Source organism: Oryzias latipes, chromosome 22 (genome assembly GCF_053564925.1).
Source record: "Oryzias latipes strain Hd-rR chromosome 22, Olatipes_Hd-rR_3.1".
In the NCBI taxonomy this organism is placed as follows: domain Eukaryota; kingdom Metazoa; phylum Chordata; class Actinopteri; order Beloniformes; family Adrianichthyidae; genus Oryzias; species Oryzias latipes.
In genome coordinates, this window is record NC_136258.1 from 16,284,303 (window position 1) to 16,307,374 (window position 23,072).

Consider the following 23,072-nt stretch of genomic DNA (forward strand, 5'->3'; position numbering starts at 1 on the left):
GCGGAGTCATTTGATACCTGTGAAAAGGACCTTTCTGCTCTGCTCTGGGGGGGTACGTTGCGGCCAGGTACAGACACATGCCGAATGTCCCATCTACTTCCAGTGTTGCAAGCTTCGGAGCCGAGATGACGTACATCGCCAAGACTTTCTATGACCTGAAGGCCACCTCGCTGGAGGGGGACACAGTGGACTTTAATGTGTTTAGGGGTAGGGTGGTTCTAATTGAGAATGTGGCCTCACTCTGAGGAACCACCACCCGGGACTTCAATGAGCTCAGTCAGCTGCAGAGCAAGTACCCCCATCGGCTGGTGGTCCTGGGTTTTCCTTGCAACCAGTTTGGATATCAGGTGAGGTAAGACACACAGATACTTGGGGCTGCTGGGTCTTAAAATGTGGAAAGACAACAATAATTAATTATTCATGTCAACACATTGTAATGTAAATATCTAAAATATGATCAAATAAAGAACTTGAAGTTTTTTTTTTTTTAATGTATTTCATCCTTTTCCACTGGTAAACACATCACCTCACGTATATTTGTATTTATTCTGACTTCAGCTGATGAAATCAGTAAAAATCCACATTACAATGGTATTGTAAAACTAAATCTATTATTCAGGAATTCTACCTAACTTTATTTTTTTAATTCAATTTTATTTAGATAAAAGTAATTAACTTTTGCATGTAAAAATCAACATTTTAAGCTGATTCCACCTCTTCTTTCCTCTTTGATAACAACAATTTGAGCGTCTTGTGTTTTTTTATTACTCTCATATGAGCTCTAAAAAAAAAATCTGCTTTACCTATCAATCTTCTTTCTTTTATTTTGAAGGAGAACTGCACCAATGCTGAGATCCTGAACTCACTGCAACATGTAAGGCCAGGCAACGGCTTTAAACCCAACTTCACTATATTTGAGAAGTGTGACGTCAACGGAGTAAACACGCATCCGGTCTTTGCCTATCTGAAAGATAAACTCCCTTACCCCGATGACAACCCCAGCTCTCTCATGCAGGATCCCAAATTTCTGGTTTGGAGTCCAGTCAACCGGACAGATGTCGCTTGGAACTTTGAGAAGTTCCTCATCGCCCCTGAGGGGGAGCCTTTCAAAAGATACAGCAGAAATTTCCCCACCATTGACATAGAGCCTGACATTCAAAGATTGTTAAGATTAACTAAGGCGTAGGAACCCCAATCTTCTATTTACGTCTATTTAGGCATTTCTTTGTGTTTAAGCCTTAATAAATGATGATGGTATTCTAAAAAGCTCAGGGAATATCATTTGAAGTCTTATAAGTGCTTAACATGATGAATATTTAAAATACCTGTACGCTTAAAGTATAAACACATACCTCTTTTATGAGAATTATTTATTTATGCATGCCTCTTCTGCTTGAAGTTTAATGCAAGTAATGCCAGCAGATGGTGCTGCTTAATTGTATTCAGTCATACAAGTATGGCCGCAGACATGTTTTCATAAATAGAGATGAAATAAAAGCTCTAAGATATTGTATCTCGCTTGTTTGTTTCATACACATGCACACAAGTTCCTTTCTATTTAAATTTGACTAAATTTGCAGTAGAATGTGGGGAGTAATGTGTCATGAAATGATATGCAGCAGGCAAAAACATGCAATCGTTTTAAATGCACTTAACTTTAAGTTGCCTGAGGTCATCCTTCCCCTCTTAGTCACCAAACCTGCTGTTTTTTCATACTAGACATGCTGATACCAGCAGTCTGTGCAGCTACAGACATGATTTTCTTGCCACAGTGCTGCCTAAAAACGAATTTTGCGTTGAGGAAAGCAGCAGTCCTATCCTTGTGGGATAAGCTCCCATGCAGCTTCACTCTCATACGAACAGGAGGTTTTGTTTGCAGGGTGCGTGGATTAAAACAGGATTTTCTGCACCTCCTCTCACATCCACATCAGCTCATGATGCCAGAGGCAAAGGCAACACTGGTGAAGGAGTGTGTTGATTTCTTTCACCGCTTGCTATGGACACTTACCAGCTCCTTTTTCTTTAAAAGATGTTTAACTTGACCTGTATTAAAAAAGAGCACTGCTGACCATTTTAATTATTGAAAAAAAGGAGCAAAAATGTGTTAACAGACCAGAAAGTGACACAAAAGAAACCATGATATTCACTTTTGAATGATATTCAGAAATTAGGCATCCCTAATATCAACTGCTTCTGGGGGATGAATGAAATTCCAAGGCAATAAATATTTATGGAGCCTTTGACATTTCGTAGAAAAAAAAGGTCTCTTAAATTGTTTATTTGTGGCCACAAATTAACCTTTACATTTTGTTGATACACCTTAGTTTTGAGGGCAAGAACTTGTATTTTTCTCGCACAAATGAGCAAATTGTGCATGCAAATTAGCACATTAGCATTTTGTGGGCCCAAATTAGTGTGTGTGTGTGTATATATATATATATATATATATATATATATATATATATATATATATATATATATATATATATATATATATATATATATATATATATATATATATATATATATATATATATATATATATATATATATATATATATATATATATATATATATATATATATATATTTATCAATTCATATTACTAATTTGTACCCACAAAATACAAACACAATTCTCATTTGTTGCCTCAAAATGTTGAACTGAGTGCATGAAAACGTTCTAACTCCTCACCGGAAATTATTTCATATTTTAATATCATGTTCAGGGATCAGGAAATATGAAATAATGAATGTAAAATTATCCTTGATGTATTATTTTTTTTTTTCTTTAGCTTGAAAATCTGTCTCGTGCGGAGTGAGACCTCTTCGATTTCCTCATCCTGTCTCTGTGGCCACAGGTGAGCCCTGTTGCTATGGCAACGTTTGCTTTCCCCTCGCGTGTTTTCTCGCGAGATTTCAGTACAGAGGGGAGGCTGCCTGGATGATCTCATCCCTTCAGCAGCTGCATACCGCAGCGAGGCAAACCCGTAACTTTCTATGAAACTTCCAAGTTGCTTTTCGGAGAGAGACGCCGGGCCATTTCCAGTCTCCCCTCGCGGGGGCACGCATCACACGAAGGCACGGAACGGCTCTGCCTGACGCGTTTTGGACTAAAAGTATCTGGTTGTGAGGGGGGAAACAACACGGGAAACCGTGCGGAGTGACATGGAGAAAAGGTGAGTCTCAGTCTGTAACGTGGGGACTGGTCATGTGGAGGGTCCTTGAAGCTCCTCTACGCCATCAATTTAATTGTTTTTTTGTTTTTGTTTTAGTATGACCCATCATTTTTAAGACGACACTCCTGCTTCTCTGTCACATTTTTCGAAACTAATGGTTAATGACGAGGTGCAATTCCACGTCTGTGTTGACAAAATCCCCGTTTTGTGTCTGTGAATGACATTGCGTCGATGTAATGATTAGCTACTGGCATTTTTACGCACTCTGGACAAACTTAAATCATTTAGATAGTTATTATCACCAAAAAAATCCCACGTTTTGTGCGACTTAACTCGCGTTATAGAGCCACTCGGGAAGGCTCGTCAGTTACCGAGTCATTTCCGTTAAGCACACCTGGCTGACCCGAAGGTGTTTCCGGTCTGTTCAACTTCTTTAAAAACTGTAAGAAGCACCTTAAAGTCTCTTTAAATAATAATAAAAACAAGTATTTACGAGTAATGTCAGTATTAGTTAATAAACAGCAGCTGTAACATGTTAGGGATGCAGCTGAGCTTCCTAACTCTACTCCAAATTGACAACTTCTGTGTGCAAAAACTGATTTTCATCTACCTCCACACACTATTTATTTATGCTGCACTTTATTGTACTCAATTTTATTCTATTTTTAAAATACTTGTATTTTTATTAGTTACTTGTACATATTTTGATTTAAATGTATAGTATCACCACTCCAAGGCTGCTACAAGTTCGTTGTATTGTGTACAATGACAATAAAGGTTTTTTTTATTTTTTTTATTCCAAATAAATAAATCTTAATTGTTGGATCTGTGACGCTTTTCACCAACTTGACACCAATCTGGTAAAAAAGGGAAACCCTGAACTCTGGCTTTAGGGCAGGATCAGGGATTTTTAACATTCTTTTGAGGCTTAGTGGGCTGAAACGGTCGGCCTGGTTGATCACACAGCATCCCTCTTTTTTAAAAGCTTCTTTGGGATTTTTTATATTAAATAAATCTGAGGCCTTTTATGTTCAAATTACTTGGAAAAAGTGACGGAAAACTAAAAAACTCCAAAAGAAAATTGCATATTTGGGTGCTCCTGTATACTTTGGACCTTTAGGGGGCTAACAAACTAATACTCATATTTCCCATTGGCATAATACCATTTATTATACAGGCAGCTTTTTTTCAAACTTTTATTTTCTGCTTCACACAGCATTTGTTTTTGTCAATATATTCACAGAAGGATGCTTCCTGTTGCTAAGTTAGGCTTGTGTTTCCATAATCTCTTGTGGATCTGCTCATGGGGAGTTGCTTGAGCAAAGATAAAAGAGAATAACAAGCGTTGTTTTGTGCTGCTTTTATAATTTGTCAGTCTGGAATGTGTGGGGGCCTGTATTTGGTGAACCCACTGTTTACATTTCCTAATGAATAATGAGATTATTTCATGTGTTGGTGCTAGAATTTACCTCTGTGAATGAGGTTTGTTGTTTTTTAGGGGTCTTCTGCATCTGTTACTTACATGTTATGGGGATGCAGCACCAGCTTACTCAGGATCCCTTTCAGTTGTCACTACACAGTCACAGCAGTTTCAATTACGAAAATCTGAAGTTCCCCTTTTTTTAGCAAAAAAAAAAGAAAAGGAAAACATGTCATTTATCTGTTTCTTTGAATTAAGGAAAAAAGGAGAAGCTGGGATACTGATGAATCGGCCTCAAATTAGTCAGCTTGCAGTCAGAGGTCAAGTGATTTGATGATCATGTGGCCTTTGGTGGGTTTTTTTTGGGAGCCCTGATGAGTGAGCTGGCTGAGTTTGACTGTAATTAGGTGTGACTATGGGTCTGTGCTTCCTGCTTGCTAAACTGTTGGCGTGCTCTCTCTTTGTCTGGGTCAGATCGGCTCTGATGCGCGCTGGCCGACTAAGGAAAACCAAGAGGGCTCTGTGGCTACAATGGCAATGATGTAATCCCTCTTTCAGCTGCCGTGTCACAAAGTAAATACGTGCAAACAAAGGGGGGAAAATGCTTGTGCTGGTCACCCCACACTAGCTGCACAGTTTCGGGAATCTGGACCTTGCAAAAATTGCAGAGGAATTTGAAGCCTGTAATTATCTGTGTGAGAGATTGTGTAGTGACACAGATTTGAACAAAAGAGCAGGTGTACAGGATGGCTGTGGGTTCTAAACTGTCCATAACGGACAGCTGAGTGACTATTTTAGTGGTATTTTACTTATATAAAACTCCATAATAGCAGTTTTTTGTGGTTTCTTGTTTTAGCCTCTTGTGTCAAAACCAAAACTCCACAGTCGGACTGAAATCGTACTCCCCTCCTCCCCTCCCATCAAACGTCAAGCAGGCTTAAAATAGTTTCATCCGGGACGGAGATCGAAAAACAGAAATGAAAAAGTATAAATTTTCTTGTAAAATCAGGATGGGGGAAATGAAAAAGAAGTGTTTCATAATGAAACGTGGGCCCCCAATGATGATGATGATGATGAGGAGGATGATGATGTGTTGTTCGAGGCTGTCTCTGCTGCCACACAGAGATGACGTCCTCCGCATTGTCTCGACACGTCTGCCCGTTGCCTCACTGTCTCCATTTTTCGGCCCGCACACTTTCTTCAGAAGGGATTAGATCAGTGTTTTTCAACCTTTTTTGAGCCACGGCACACTTTAACCTTGACAAAAATCCCGCGGCACACCAGCATCCAAAAAAAAAAAAAAGCAGAAACTCATAGTCTGTTTTGATGTACAGCCCCCCCCCCCGGCAATCTGACGTGCATTTTTGTGATAATTGTGGCAGAAAAAGCAGGAAGTTGCAGATGTTTTTCTAAAAGATGTAATAAAAGTTAAGTTACATACAAACTGTATGTTCGTTGTGTTTTCAAGACGTGTAAGAAGGACGACTCATTAAGCCAATGCATCATGGGAGATGTAGTGTGAAAACTGCGAGAAAACGGCAGAAAGACTCGCGTCTCTGAGCTTCATGGTTTTGTTCACTTGTTCCATGGTCTGATACCGGATTCTGTGGAAAGCTACACTGCTAAAGACGAGCTTTAGCTGGTGTTTTTGTCGGAACTGAGTGAGTTATGAGCGAAATTGGAACAAGGAAGTGGAGACTTTAACCACTTCTGATTGGTCAGACTGATGACATGTGATTAAGCCTTCAAGAATGATTGGTGGAGTCGTGGAGACAGTAAAAGCTGCGGGACTTTTCCTTACACAGTTATAGCTGCAGCTATTTCGCGTTACCGTCATTCTTATTAAAATGTCTTTAATAGAATCAAATAAACACAAAGAAAAAAGTATTTTATGATCGTTTATATTCCTAACTACTCAGTGTTTTATCAGGACCTGTTTGGATGAACAAAGAGCTGATTTCCTGGAGATGGGAAATGCTTTTAGATCAGTTAATGAGGGCAATTTTCCACGGCACACTTGACCATCTCCCACGGCACACTAGTGTGCCGCGGCACACTGGTTGAAAAACACTGGATTAGAGAACTCCAGTCTTATTGGAATCAAAACATCAGCACACTGCCTTGCAGAGCCCAAAAAAACGATTTTACTCGCTCAACAAACTGAGATTTTTCTATTTTGCAGAAAGAAATCTGAGAAGCGGGCAGGAACGCACAAGGGTTTGGCTATGAGTGATCGCCAAACACTTGTCAAATCATACGGGTCTGTTCAGCCGGTCCTCATTCCTGTTCACAAATGTTGCCATGCTTTCGGGCGCTGCAGTACAATGGTGTGCGTAGTAAAGTTCTGGCACCGTCTGATCCGACAGCAGCCGTACAGAGTCTGAAATGAAAGCTTTGCTGTTTATTTTGCTGCATGCTTTCTCCTACTGAAACCAGAAGAAGGTCTCTTCGCGCCGCTCCACATTCCACATCCTTTGCTTTGGAAAGATGGAATCCATTTCCACCCTGTTCGTTCGTGCTGGGCTTTCATCTGAAGGGAAGAATGAGACCTCTGTGCAGCTTTTCCTCTCTGCGAGATTCAAATGGCCCTAAAGTCAATACAAGGAGGTCTTTAGGTGGACTCTTAGCAGTAACAGTTGAAGTGAGGACCCTTTTTTTGTTGCAGGAGCAGTTCAGTGTCTAAAAACAGTGAGGCTGCACTCTCCCCCTTTTTTTCCATGTTGATCCAGCTGCAAAGGGACAGATAGAGTCGGCTCATAACAAACATGGCTGCAATCCCGGCCTTTTCCTCTCCTGATGCCTGTTTCCTGTGTGTTTCATTGATGTTTTCCTAGATTCTCACACGGTGCATAAGAACCAAGCGCCACCCTAAAAAGGTTTCCTTAAAGTCTCAAAAGACCACCAGATTTGTAGTACTTGAATTGTGCCTCCATGCATCTCAGTCAAGCTTGTGTTATCAGTGTCTCTGCTAGGAAGACATGAGGTGGTGTTGTTGCCATGGCTGTGTTTATGGCACACTCGACTTGAATGCTGATTAGGAAGGAGTCCCTGCTTGCTGTCAGACAGAGAGGAAAGTTGTACCTCTACTTTAATGGAGGCTCAGCATTAGCCTTTGATTTTGGTTAGAGCTCACTAATAACCTAAGGTTTATTAGTATGGTTGTAACGACTCTTTGACTTAATGGACAAATAGATTTGTATTCCTATGATTCAACTAGATCTGTCTGTCTGAGGCAAGCTGTTAATCAAAATTGATCTATACCGTGATACAATGGTTTCAAAATTAAATGAAACGATTATTTCAGTATCGGAAAGTAACATTTGGAATGGCGTTCAGTGGGTTTATTTCACTATAACGTAAAAACGACCCCGTGAAGGCAGCAGATAACGATCAGTCCATCCTTTCTGTCCAATGTATGAACACGCTTTGAATTAAGCAAAGGCATGACCAAACCGTTTGGTAGAACGTTCTAAAATGTTCCATTTGGATTATTTTGATGTGGAAAAATAACATTGGGTTGAACTTTAGGAAGCTAAATGTCAAGGGATTTGCCATGAATTCTTGTTTTTGTTTTGTTTGAAGACATTTCATTTTAAACTTGATTATCTTGCATGAAATGCAAGGAATCTGGAAACCTACGGTGGCCCTGAAGTGCAAATCACATCAAGAAATCACTTGAAATTCTGTTTTCCAATTGCATTTAGTTTTTTTTTTAAATATTTCACTTTGTATTCTGTAAATCACTTTTGCTTTCTGAAATGGTTTTAAGTTTTTCATTTTGTTTTGTTTTCCTAAATGTAATGCTTGTTTTTTTAAATATGTGTTTTGCTTTTTTCATTTTCACTGTGATCTTTCAAATGTTTTTGCGTCGAGTGATTTGTACTTAATGGCCGACGCAGAAAACCTCACCTAAACTGTTCAGTACCCAGGTTTTTATCTCCGAGTCCCACTGGCTGAAGTTTTGGCTAAAGATGTCTTAGATCAATCTTAAGTCAGTGTATTGTATTGAATCGGATCACTCAAAAGGAACCAATATCAAATATGAATGGTATCCTCAATCACAAATTGAATTGTTGTTAAAATGAATTGGTAAACCCCTAGTCTGTAGTTTTGAAGTTCTAGCAATGTTCAGGATGTACATTGTGGGTTTGGGGGTTGAAGACTTAATCAAAATATTCAGTTTTTACATTTAAATGAACAAAAGTTAAGTATAAAAGTAATTCTCCTAAATTAAGCAAATGTTATAGAATTGCCTGAAGACTGACACAGTGCAAATTCAGTCCCTGCCAGAGTGCATGCTGGGTAGGTATACTCTTGAATTCGTCTCCGTCCGTTTAACTCGTGCTCATCACAGCCTAAATGACTGCATGAAGTGTTCGACTCTGCAGCCCAACTGTTTATAATTGCATGGAAAGGCTGTCTGCTGTGCATCAAACGTGTGCCAAAATCAATAACCGAAGCATGTAACTTAGTTAGGTGGCTGTTGCTGTTGAACTTTGGAGTGCTCATAAAGATCTCCCAGGATTAAAGCGGCACATTTAGGAACAGCCCTATGAATCTCTTAAACGCTGCTCAGTTTGAAAATTAGCCTGTCCTTTTAAGCTTTAGAGGACACCGCAGTCGGTCGGTCCTCTCCTGGGACGTGTTGGCTAATCCTCCGTTTTTCTGTCAAAACGATAATTATAGCCCCTCCCCTCGCCGTCTTCTCCTTTTCTGCTACCTTGTTAAAATGCTTACCTGGCAAGAACCCTGTTCTATTACCGTCTCCTCACAAGCTCAAAGGTGTGCATACATCTTGTGCTCCAGGCATAGTTAATGTCGGGCGGCAGAAGAGGTGGTATTTGGCCAGTGCGGGGGGATATTAATCAAGCTTTCACCTCAGCTGTGGCGGTCCAGGATGGCTGGCTGCATTTTCCTCCTAACTGCAAGGATCTCGCTGTTTCCTAGCAGCACTCTAATGCCCTCTGTCACAGTGTAGCCTGTGGGGAATCCACACGGTGGAAGCGCATCCTTTCAGCCATCAGTGGAATTTAATGAGTTTATACCTTGACTGCAGCGTCGGTATACTCATGAGCCGAACAGCAGCTGATTGATATAAAGAAAACGAGCTTTAAGGGAACTGTTGTCATTTTTGAAGAGATCTGATTGTTTTATTTTGAAAATCCTCAGTCGCCTGTGGTCACGGGGAAGCTCCCCTGTTTGCTTAGCAGGATTGTGGTCTTTTCTAACTGTTTGATCAGCAGCTGCTCTTCCGGAGACATCACCACCCCGTAACACAGTGAAAGTGAAGAGCTTATGTACATGTCGTGTCCTGAGTGTCTCATCCTGAAGACGCAGCTTCAACAAATGCAGCGGTTCTTCATCTTTATCTGGATTGTTTTCGTTCCATTTTCTGCCCGAGCTGTTCCCTGATCCCAGCAGTTAGCGTACACGTCTCTGCTTTAGCAGTAGATTTAGTGCAGCTGGTGTTATTGTGTGCTCAAAAAGACATTGGCAAAGAAAAGGTGACAAATGGAAAAAAAGGTCATAAAAACTGCGGAAGCCCCATGCACAACAGTGTTTGGCATGCAGCATAGCTTGTAAACATTTTTATTGTTTCATTTCCACAACAGTAGAAGCCAAGTCAAACTGAGGCATAACCCCTTCTAGATTTTTTGTTTGTTCCTCTTTGTCCCTCCAGTAACATTTTTAAAAGTTTGGTCTGGGGTAGGCCTGCATAATAAATCGCAAATTTATTATCTCAATATCAAGCTGTGCAATATGCATATAGCAAAAGACGGTGAAAATTGCGATTAATGGTTACCTTAAATGTGCTAAAACAATCTTATGGCAGCTTGAAGTATTTAGCGAATCAAATAAATCCCTTTATGCATTTGACCAATCGGATGGACCCCTTTTTATGTCAGATGTTCGCCTCCTATGTAGACTAGGGTAATTTGGAGTATAATTTAAGGTATGTTGACTCTTATTTAAAAGCAAAATAGAAATGATGTTATCGGTTGTTTTATTTGTTCAGGTATCGCAAGTTGTATCGTCATCGCAACATTGATCCCTGTTATCGCAAATCACGAGTTTTCCCCATAGCCCTAGTTTGGGGTTTGGTGAAAATCTTGTATAGTGTCATAAGTTCCTGATATAATAGCACACTAGACTATTTACAGCTGGTGGTAAATGCGTTTTTGTCCTTAATGTTTTCTTGAAAAAATCAAAGATGCCTAAAAATGTCATTCCTAAACATGATTTCTACACCTTAACAAATGATCATTGAAATGTTTGAAACATTTATTGTGAAATATTTAATTTGTAATTTCACTTTGGTAGAAATTAAACACTTCATGGATGTTTTCTTGCAAAAGGAAACTTTTATTAGTAGTTTTTACTTAAAGACCCACTCTGAAAATTGTGTTTTTAGTAAAATGAAGCTCTAAATTAAATTTTTGAGTTTATAATTTAAGTATTTGGAGAAAAGATACTATTAGAAAAAATAGCAAAAACATTTTATGGCACAAAAGAGAAAACACATCCCCAAAGGTTAAACTGATTTAACTGAATAAAATGTTGAGTAACTGCCGCAGAAACCCAAAACGCATCACATGTTAAGAAGACGAGGCTGCTACAAAGGCTGCCGATGCAATATATCGCTATAAAGCATTCAGCAGTTGCATCAAATACAAAGCAGACAGATGCATGTTAGAAAGTAACTACTCCTTCCTCTGAGTCAACTTCATCTCCTCCATCATTTCTGGATTCTTCATCATCCGACCTTAAGGAAGGCGGTGACTCAAACTGTGTGGAAGAGTTACACATTTGGTGGCGTCTTCAGATTATTACGTGGCTCCAGCTGGTTAGGGAACAGAAACCACAAGAAAAGAAAATGTTTAATAGCTTTTGTTCAATGCAAGCTGTTAATAAGAAAAACATTGTCCAGTATTTACAGAGATTATTTTACATTTTATGTTTGGCCTAAACTGATTGGAAACAAAAGAATGGAATATAGTTGTTTTGAATAGTCAATGTGGACATTTTTAATGCCCTTTTCTTGTCAGTCTACCTGAAGATAATCATGTGTGAGAAACTGTATAAAAACAGATTATGGAATAAAAGTGAAGGGACACACATTATATTTGAATTTTGAATCCACAAAAAGTGGTTCGTCCTCAGAGGTTATTTTAATTTTCCACGGCCGACTCAATTTCAATCAGTTTATAAAGAAACAAAGACGGGAGTCATGCATTTTTGCATCATGTTTCTGGAGCCCTGTGTGCTTTTGCTTGTTGCTACCTGATTGATGGATCAGGCACAGGTTGTGTGGGGACATGTGAGCAGAGGACTTGCAAACATCGCAGGCATCTGTCGTATTGACACATCGGCTGTGAGAATCTGTCAGGCAGCTGTCGATTGACCTTGCTGTTCGTACATGGTGGGACCAGAAAAAAAATCAGTCATGGTTTCTTCTCAGTCCTTTCTAACACACATTTAGCCTGCTTTATATCTGCTCTCATGTAAGTATGTGTGGTTTTATATAAAGTGAAACGTCATTTAAAAAAGATATGGTTCTTGTAAACCTTTATATCAAAGAGCAAAGTTCATACATTTTAACTAGCTGTAAATGGAGGACACTTAAAAAGAAATTGTCAAATCCTTCTGACAGTATTCTGATTTGACTCTAAAAGGAGCAAAAACTGCCGCCCTGATCCGCGTTTCGGGTCTTCGCATACGTTCTTGCTGCTGTCTGAAACCCAAAACGTTTCGGGTGCTGCTGTCTGAAATGCCCCGTTTGCCAAAAGGAAATGTTGGCATGAGGCGTTTGTGCAAACCACAGCTATGTATGATCTCAACCCGTCTGAGGAAAAGAATCTGAAGACGAAGAGTCCTCCCTCTGCGCAGTCATTGTTTGCTCTCCAGCTTGTTGAAGTGGCAAACACTCCTGTGTGTCTGGAGTTTTCAGGGTCTGTCTGAAACTGTGAAGTACCTGTTCTGCCATTCCCAGATGCTAAAATACTGGGACCAATACAGACGTTTGGTTTGTGGAGATGGAAGATGGTAATTACCTTGGAGATTAGGCTCTAAGTACAAGTAGTTTTTGTAGTGTTCCAGTTTAAAGTCCCACTCAAATCATCTTTTGGTATATTGTAAAAGCTTTTCCAGTAGGCTTTTATTTATGATTATGCTGTTTGTAGCCCCAAAAAAATGGTGTCATTTTCTTGGACACAGCTTCTTCAGACTGGCAGTAGTTCATTAGAAATTCTGACCTGTGGGTGGGACCGTTTGAGCGGAGTAACCCTACCTCCGCTTTCCGCCACCCATCTGTTTAGACTTTCTCCAGCTAGCTTACAGCCCTTCACAACCCCAACCTAACATTACCAGAGCAACAAAATGGCGAGCAATATTGGAGCTATCCAGCCGTACAGTTTTGAGCCAGATGTCAGCTCAGACGAGGAAAACAAACAAGTTAATAGATCTATTTGTCTGCAGGTGGATGCATCAGAATGGAGCGAAGCAGGGATTGTGTGCTGATTGTTGCTTCTATGTCTCACCTACAATCTTTTTCAAACGACATTCTTTCGTCTGCTCCTGATTCACAGCGATTTTGAATAAAGAAATACTCAGAAATGCAATTTTAAGCAAAATTTTCTTTATATATGTCCTCCATAAGGAGAAAAATGCCACAAGATCATGTTAAAAACACCAAAAACACAATTTTCGTTGGGGTGGATCTTTGAGAACCCTTGTAAGTTTATCTCCTGTAAGAAGGAGAAAGTTTGGTTTGTGTTTGTTCCTGCCTGCTCTTCAGCTTGCCTTTTCACAGTATTGGATCAGAAATATAGGATTAAATGTCAAGGATGAGATGGTTATCCATGCATGATGTGCATGCTTCTTTTTTATGGTCTGATTTTTTTTTATAACGTCTCTACAGATTCAAGCTAGATGATGTTTGTTTTTTGCAGGGTTCCTTGTCTTGAACTAATAATTTACTTGATTGTTATTGTTTTTTTTTAACTTGTTTTAATAAAAAGGCCAGGTATTATTCACCTTTATATATACAAAAACATTGTGCACCGAACTGTGTTAATTGTGCTTAAAACAAACAAAATTTTCAGTTTACGAGGTGATCAGATCTCAAAATGTCGCAGAACAGGGATTCCAGCAAAACTCAACAATTTTCACCAGAGAAATGTCCTCTTTGTGCTAATTGTGCAAATTCTAGAGGCGATATCCGGAGTCCTTGTTAGATAACAACCTTCTAGTGCAGTTTAATAATATCTTTACATAAATATGTCTGTCACAAACATATCAGATCAGCTGGTCTGGAGTCCTAATTGATCAGCTCGATCAGGTCTGGTCAGCAGCTGATCAATGAGTTTGTTTGCATAAAGGAAAGTGAACCTTTGGTTGTTCCATAAAGACTTACAGAAACTCGCCTATTTTTAAATGATTATAATCAATGCTTGTGCCCCTTGTGCCCGGCCAACACTCACTGATAGCCACACACATCCATGCGACCTTCGGTTTGTGTGACTGCAGAAATGAGCAGAGGTGTAGGGGCACAGATTTGAACCAACCTTTGAACCAAAAAAAAAACAAAAACCACGCCACCATCTAATGGTTCTCCTCTGTGTTCAAACTCGACCCCACAGTGCTGGTTGTGCTGCTAACAATGATGTGACATTGATCCGAAAGGAGCAGTCCAAATCAATCTGTGCATGTTGGGCATATAAGACATGCCAGCTTTACTGAAAGCTTAATTTGTTTTGCTCTGGAGTGTCTGTGATCAGAGAATCAAGTAATAGTAGGCTTGGAAGTACCATTTTCTTTTAACCCCCCCCGGCTTATTCCCTTCCCCCATCTTCTGGCACGTGGAGAGGCTGAATTATAGACAGCAAGCTCACAGTCTACTCATTCAAGCCTCCTCTTTACATCCACACTGTTAATTATTCTGCATGCACTTTCTTGTCCTTCTATTTCCATCTAAAACAGATGGTAACTGACTAATCCCAGCACTTGAGACTGAAAAAAAAAATTAAAATAAATGTCAGCGCCAAGAAAAACTTGTATTTGTTTTAAATTGAGTATGTTATCTGCTGTAAAGATATTTAGAAGTATTTTAAGGAGGTTAAAAAAAGTCCCCTAACTTCTGTTGAACTGGGACCCATTGAGGAGTATTCATAGCCTTTGCTGCTGGAGAAAAAGTTACAAATTCATGGGTATTGTATTGTATTTAAATACAAATGTTAGGCTATAATCGATGAACAAATAGTATATAGAAAATAAGAAATCTCCAAGAGTGGGGTTAGCTTTAAAAAGCAATACTTTCTCTTTTAGACCCCCCCCCCCACACTTTATTTATCAAATGGCAAAAGTATGTTTAGCTGTCATAAAGCCTGCCTTTTTTCTATTGTGTGTCGAACATTTTATATCTATGTACATCGAAAAACCTTTCAAGACCTCACTGTTGCATAAATATGAAGATGTACAAAGTTTATATCTTTTACATATCTTTGTACCCTCAAATAACTTATTTTAGGTGCTCATAGTTTTTTCTTTTTTAGCTGGCTGCAGCTGAAATAATAACACAACCCTCTAATCACTGCTAGGTGGGTGTTGGTGTTGCTTCAGACTGAATGGACTTTCAACTACAAAATCAATTATTAACAACCTGCAACCAGGCTCAGACATGAAGTCCGTTCTTTATCGTGCCGATTATTCTCAGATCACAACTTTTGCAATCAGTCAACTTATGTGGGACTCTGCCCTTCTTATATCAAATATTTTTAGCAGTCAAGCAGGATGTGATCAGAAGGAAGGTGACTCTAAAAGCCTCATGAGGGAATGCAGGTGGTCACTCTGAAGGGTATATCTCAAAGACCCCCTCAAAGTCTGGAGAACAATGTGGCCGATGTTTAAAGCCATACACTTAGAAAATAAAAAACAAAAAAAAACATCCAAACTGTAGATAAAAATGAGCTTCAGTCTTGTGTGTCGGAAAGCAGCAGCGTTGATCTGTGAGGTACATTCTTGTCCCAGCATATCCTTGGAGGTGGGGGGACATTTTTGAGAACTCACTGATTGACTGCTAACTGAAAAAACACACAAGTGATCCATTTTTCTGCTTCCTGCAGTAACCAACCCGCTAGCCAACGAAACAATTTAATACTTTTTTGAAAATTTAGGAACAATATATCTCTATCAACGCCTGCATGCACATTATTTAAATTATGTTTTGCATTTGCAATAGCTGTAATGGGTGGCTAATTCTGAATCAAAAAAGGCATTTGATGTCTTCAGCCACCTTTTTTTTGTCTCAGTTTCAATCTGTTCGGATAAAGACCTCCACACACCAGTGCGGTTAGTTCTAAATGCAGCCTTAGGCCTGATTAAAACACAGAGAACAAGTTCCTAAGTAAAAATATTTAAAAGCTAAATTGCAGGGTTGAGTATTATTATTATTTTTTTTGATATGGAGCATGTGGAATGTTATGGCAGCCAGTGGAAAAACAAGAAGGTGCTAGTTTTCATTTTTGCTGTCCTTTTTTCCTTTAGAGGGAAAGTAGAAAATCTCATTAAAAAGGCTGTAAACAATTCAAAACTTTCTAATGTGTTTTAAACTGTCTTTCCAATGTGGACATCTAACTGCTTTTCAGCCAGTGTGGAGATGGTCAGGTGTACCAGGAAAATGACTCATCTTCCCTGATCTAATAACATTTGCTATTGCCAAGATGTTAGCTCAGTGTTCATCCAAAAAGGCCATGATAAAACACTGAATAGTTAGGAATATGAAAGATCATAAAATACTTTTTTCTCAGTGTTTATTTGATTCAATTAAAGACACTTTGAGTAGAATGACAGTACCACTATTTAACCGCAGCTTCAGCTCTGTTTTTGGAAAAGTCCCGTCCCTTTAACTAGGCTTCAACTTTAGGCTAAAAACGCCATAATCATCATTGAGATAACACCTTTTAAAATAGCTCGAAAGATCATCAGAGTGGGTCTTTATAAAGTGGTTCTGTTAAGCGAAAACATGACTAGAGAAGTGGACTGTTGTGTTGTGGCTTGTTTTTGTGAAAGCGGGTTATCTGGACGTGGTCATGTGGCGCTGTGCGTCAGCGTGTTTTTGTCTCGGCATGTACCTGTCTACAGAGAGACAGCTCACTGTCTAATGGAATCCTGGTGTTGGATGCAGCCAAAGAGGACACGGGAGAGGGAAAGTGCAGCCTTGAGCAAACTGCCACTTTTCAACCTCTGCTCCCAACTGCTGGCTACTTCCTCCTTGGAATATTTTACATTCCTCTGCAAACATCTCTCTTTTTTTTGTTTTTGCGCACTTCTTCTTCTTCTGTGCTTCCTAGTACTTCTGCCTGTGACAAGTCATTTATAACAACAAAGCGCTGCAGTGTTTATAGGTTCTTCTGTTTCAGTGGGGAATAAATCTGTGAAAGAACTGACTCAGTCAAAGATTCTTTCACTTTTTCAGAGGGTTTTGTCATCCATTAAAGAAGAAGTTGTAGTTCTTCTGCCCATAAAGCATTTTTAAGGATAAATACAGCTCTGGGGTTTGGACAAAGCCGTTCATTGTTAAACTTGTAGCCCACCCAAGTAGTTAGATGTAGGTTACCAGGTTTGCCATCACCAAGTTTAAACCATGTCAAGTGGCCCTTTTCTTTTGTCTCTTCTGCGCCATCCCTCGCCAAGCCCTGATGGAGTTCTGTCTTGATGAGAGAAAAGGAGCAACCAAGGACACCCGGCAGCAGATGATGGCTCTCGATATATTCTGGCCCCCCGTCCAGGACTGTCCCCTTGTGTAAGGCTGCGAGTAAAATTCACTTTGCCAGTGGTTAGCTCTGCCCATTACTCATTGAGCTGTGTTGCAGTGATAGTGAGAGTTATGGCAGCGATGCAGCTGCAGCGCATCCCAGAACAATGGGTTTCTTTTTGGAAGTTCTCAAGCATTGTGTGGCATTTGTGTTCTATTTGTCTTATTCAAGAAATATTTTTTTCTTTTGACCCGATACTTATCCCACCTGATATCACACAGATCAAAGCTCTCAGGGTGGCTGGTTGCTGCAGAAAAGCTGTGTTTCTAACAGATTATTACTTGGACAGTCGGTGTTGAAATGGCTTTGTCCCAACTTGCTCCTCTAGTCGCTGCTGATCCTCTGCTTTTCACTGAATTTGTGGAATTCCAGGATGTATATTTATTGCAGGGGATTTTTGTTGTGTTTATGTGTCTACATGGTTGCTTATTTTCGTCCTATGGTGTTGGTTTCTCAAGTTGCTCAATAAAATGGGCTCATGGTTTCTCTGTTAGACAGAAAAGGATATTCATTAAACAAGTGAAAAAGAGCCAGACATGAGGAAAACCTGGAGATATTGAGATGCGTCACAGCTTCCTGTGTGACTAGTATTCATATGTAGAGGTACAATCCTATAAACCCTTCAATTCTCCCAACATGACAGTATATACTGCTATGTAAAAGTCATTAAACTGTCTAATGACATCACAAAGTCTGTTGTCTGCCAAATATTATGTGTGGATCAGTGGGGTGGATTAAGGAAAAGCGAGTGACTTGTTAAAGAATTTAGTTTACAGATGAAATACTTCCTCTTTTGTCTTGGCAACATCCTACTTTCTTATCGTTCTGTTCTATTTCTTGGTGAAATCTGGTTTTGGCTTAGCTCTCACCTCCCCTTGCATTTAATCCATCTGGTTTTTCTGGCAGGCGTCATGCGTGGCCATCGCGAGTTCCCCGTGCCAGGCAATTTTCAAAGACTTCAGTGTGTTGGAATGGGGCCCCGGTTTTTGACCAAGCCAGCACAGAGGGACCTTTGTGCCTCCTGTCCAGCGTCCCAGTCAGCGCTCCGAGCAGGAAAGATTAGGAACCAAGGAGAGCCAGTGGACTAAATGGTGGGGTGCCTGTTGGAAGCCAATGGTGTCAGGCAAACAGCCTCTTATCCCATTCAAGCACGCAGTAATTACAAGCTTGTAGGGCAATCCTTCCACTCTTTTGTTGGAGCTGGGGTAACACTTGCCCAGTGTGCTGGGAAACTTCCCTGCTTTTCAGTTTGAAGACTATTTCAACTCCAACATGTTTCCCTTATCTCAGAGACAACAAGTCTTCCACAACAGCCTTGGAAAAGGCCTCTGAACTTCTAGCACCAAAGCTTTCTCCAGCTGGAGACTCCTTTTCTTTATTAGAATATCTCCCTCACAGAACGAGTCAGGATGTCTATCATTCTCCTCCTTATTGTGATTCATCTGAATTTCTGACCGACTGTTCTCTGTTATAAATGCCATGTTTCTAGTATGCGCAGTGTTTCATAAGACCTTGGACAGCCCACAAGTCATGACACTCTTATTAGTCACGTCAAATCCCTTCATTTGTGGCTTTTCTGAGGAGTGCCTTTATATTGCAGGAGCTGGAGTTTACATCAAGAGGTCAGAGTAACATTTGAAAGAATTCATAAACGTAATCAGATGAGAGCTGTCTGTACATGTCCTACCTGTGGAGGGGGGGGGGAAACAGTTGCCCTGGCAAAGAAAGTCTGATAAGATGAGCTGGAACAAGACTGGAATGAGTTGAAAATCTCATCTCGTCTAAAAACACAAAATACTCTGCCATTGTCGAGTATTTACCCTAATCTGAAAATCCTATGTTTCTCTGTGGGTTCATCAATGGGCAGATTAGATGGCTATTTCTTTTTAATGTGCGTTTGTGTGTGTGAGCACTTAAATGTGCAGCATGAGAGAAAATAGCTCTGGGACAAGAAACACTTTTTAATTTTCATTCCTTGATCATTTTCAATTCTTGATAAGCTGCGTTCCAGCAAGACATTAATGGATTTTTTTTAATTAATCAAGAGACGGCTAATCTGCTGTCATGCCCCAAAGAATAGAATCCTATTCATGTGGATGTGGTGGAAAATGGAAATTTCTCCTTGTGTGACAAAAGGAAGATATTGGAGATATTTTATCTCTGCATTAAAATTAGAAGAGGTAGTGGAATAGTTTTAGAGACGCACAAGGGATTTTAAACACATTCTTTCACCTGAAACACTTTTCTTTAAGCTTATATATGTTTTAAAATAAGTTACATCAACATGGCATCTGAGACTAGAAATAGAATAAAAGAGAATTAATATAAATTTAGAAAGCAGATTTCAATACGGCAAATGTTTTTGATAAGGAGATAGTCATGTCCGTTAACATCTGCTTGTTGCAACCAAAATGCAGCGATTTCACCCACAGTTCACACTTACTAAACAGTTCGCAGTTTAAAAGATTAACATCCAACTTAGTTTTTGCCATGTAAGGTTGCTGGGCTATAATTGTTATTAATATACAATGGATATTTTTTATCAGAAAAGTTGTATTTTTTTATTTCGACCTTCACGACATACTTTCGGACTATAAGTCAATCTGGGGTATAAGGTGCAGCAGCCAAAAAATGCAAAGTATGTAAAAAAAGGAGGAGTTGCACTTTTGGGAAAAAATGTATTTAACAAAACCTGGAACAAGAACGGAAATTTCATTTTGGCAAGTCATATTATCATATCATATATTCACTACTTTAACACACTAATGCTTATTTGGCTTCATATTAGCGCAACATATGAACAATAATTCAGAAAGCATAAAGAAAATGCTAACATGTCAACTAAAGTCCTTAAATGCGTTGATTTTTCTTTTTTTATTCCCTTGTCGCATTGGAACAATTCTGCCAAGCCTGACGTAAGACTAAGCGGTGCGTCTTCTTCTGTTCTGCTGTCGGTTGCAAATACAGATAAACACACCTGCAGTGCCCTCTAGTGGCTTTTTTTTAAACTTACACACAAGTCTTATCTGAGTATAAGTCGCACCACCAGCCAAACTATGAAAAATGCGACTTATACAGAGAATCAGCTAAATGCATTTAAAAACATAGATGTGTTAATATCCATGTGTAGGATAAGTGTTAGATTCTACTGCATTAATTCTATTTCCTGTTTAGCACAGCTAACACCTTTTGCGTGAGTACTTGTACATTTTCTTGCTTTTGTAATTGACTGCATTTTTATTTGAATAGATTTTATTTTAATAGATTTACTTCATATACCATTAAAGATTCAGGTTAATTACCTTTTTCATAATAAGTTAATTATTAACTCTTCTTTTTGTAAAGAGGACTTCCTTTTCCACAAACGCTTTCCAATAAAAACATTTTTCCAGTGTTGGATTTTAGGGTCACCTACCTTGGAAACCACTTTTGTATTAATTCACATATACATTGCATCCATAAAGTAGACATTTATACAACACTTGTTTTTGCAGTGTGCTGCTGAAGGATTGTCCATATCCATGTACTTGTGGTTTAGAAATGCACAGTTGAAATCCAGGGTTCTGTGTCGGCTGACTGAAGCTCTTTTGCTTGAGGCATTGCTGAAGACGAAATCAGCTGCACTGCAGAACCTTGAGCTTTTTTTCCTGTACTTTCACTTGACTTGTAAATTGATGCTGATATATTAAAACAAACTATAAGCTGGATGGGGAACATTTGACCCATCTCCAGGATGACTGTTCCACTGTTGCAATGCAGCATGGCTCCTTTGAATTTTCCTTCAGTAGTGAAGCACTCCTTAAATTGTTTGACCATTTTGAAGCAGATCAAGGCGTTTTTTCTTTTCTGTGCAGCGTGTCTTTGACATAGTGTGAAGGTGGCCGTGCTGCAGACTCATCATGATCTGCACATAACTGGTGGCTAATGTGATCACAAGAAAGCAGGGCAGTGGATAGAGGTTTAATCCTCCACATGCTCCTTATTGCTAGTTTGGCACAGTTTCAGTCTTCAATTTTTCGATTCTCTTGAGCTTGAAAATGGTGCCTATGGAGGCACGGTTCAGCTGCACAAAGCAGTTTGAGCCATGTATTGAAAGGCAACACATTTAATGGAAGCCCAGAAACACCAAATGGTGCATTTCCCTAAATCACCACTTGAGGCTGGTGTAAGAAATGAGCAATTTCCAATTGACTTCCAGGTTATAAAATCTAAAAAAATAAATTCTTTCCTATTTTCGGAAAACTTTGGGTGGAACACAGTCCAGGCTTCATTTCATGCTTCAAAATTCCTATGGGTGGCATTAGACACTATTATTAAAATTATTCTCAGTAAGGAAATTCTTTAAGTAAAGGTTAGTATAAAGGTTCACTTCAAAGGCAACACACCTGCTAATGTCTGTAGATCTAAACGTAATTTTGTGAAACGTGAAGGTTTGGTGGTTTCTTAGATGGACAGTTTGAAGTATTGCCCTCTTCTTAAACATCACAGCTACACAACTTTCCTTGTTCTAGGTGTACACACTGTGCAGGTGCTTCACTTGCTTGAGCAATCATTATGACATGTTGACTGGCCGACCTTTTAAGGTGGACTGTCACTAAACCATAACAACAGCCAAAGAACCCTGCACTCCTAGGAGGTGTAAAGAGCCAGAAATAGCTTATTGCGCAGAGATTTTGAGACCTTTTTTTTAAAAAAAAAAAATGCTTTTCACATTTTCACTTTGAATGAGGAGCTATTAAAGGTTTTGAAGAATGTGGGAAAACACACTAAAGGACATTCAAAAATGGATTTAGACTTTTCATATATTTAAACTGGATCTATTTGTTTATTAATCCCACATATTCATGTTGTTGCTGTGATGGGTAAAAGTAATGATGTTGTATTTTTTATACCATTAACATTATAAAATGTAGTAAATTTGTAACATTTTTATGTAAATTTATGTAAATTTATAACATTAAAAAATGTTTTCCTGTTATAAACGCTTAATGGAGTAAAGGTGGTTTCATGGACACACATGAAGTCTTCAAAGTGGCACAAATTAAAGCTGACATCATTTTCACACCGAGCTTAGATTTTAATGAGGTTTCACTGATTTCAAGAATGTGTCAACTCAGAGCACGTTTTGTATGTCACCACATAGGTGGGTTTGGTTAAAAACCAATTAAAATTGTGTTTTTAGGTGTTTTATCATATTATTGGATTTCTCTGACGAAGTACATAAAGAAAGTTGAGCTCAAAATTGCATTTGAATATTTATTTATTCAAATTATTGTGAACCAGGAGTGGATGAAAAAATGAGAAGGATTGTATTTGTTATGCAGAATATACAATGGGTGGGCCACAAGCTCATTTCTCCATCCACTTGGAGATAAAAAGATCCATACACGTCTTTGTTTTCCTCCAAACCATACGACCGGATGGCACCAATATTGCTCAACATTTTTGTTGCATGAGTAATGTTAAGTTGAAGGTGTGAGGGGCTGTGAGCTAGCGGGAGAACTTGTTAACAGAAAGCTCTCGGCAATGGGAAGGGGGGTGGAGTTGCTCCACAACTCATAGGTGAATTTATAATTAACTACTGCCGCTCTGCAGAATCCATGTCCTAGAAAATGACACGTTTTTCAATTTTGGTTAAAAACGGGCATAATCAAAAATAAAA

At 39.2% G+C, this 23,072-nt stretch overlaps 2 protein-coding genes across 3 annotated transcripts in view; both read left to right on the plus strand.

Moving 5' to 3' along the window:
* The first annotated feature begins 10 nt into the window (after positions 1 to 10).
* Positions 11 to 1,340, plus strand: gpx2 (glutathione peroxidase 2). Its single transcript, XM_004082594.5, has 2 exons — positions 11 to 347; positions 833 to 1,340. The coding sequence occupies exons 1-2, from the start codon at positions 78 to 80 to the stop codon at positions 1,184 to 1,186; spliced, it is 624 nt and encodes a 207-aa protein (XP_004082642.2). The 5' UTR covers positions 11 to 77; the 3' UTR covers positions 1,187 to 1,340.
* A 1,526-nt stretch (positions 1,341 to 2,866) lies between these two features.
* The window catches only part of LOC101170559 (signal-induced proliferation-associated 1-like protein 1), a 38,695-nt gene continuing 18,489 nt past the window's right edge, over positions 2,867 to 23,072 (plus strand). For both annotated transcript variants that reach the window (XM_023951459.2, XM_023951460.2), the window contains exon 1: positions 2,867 to 3,178. The gene's annotated coding sequence lies outside the window, so the exon portion shown is untranslated. The remainder of the gene's footprint in view (positions 3,179 to 23,072) is intronic.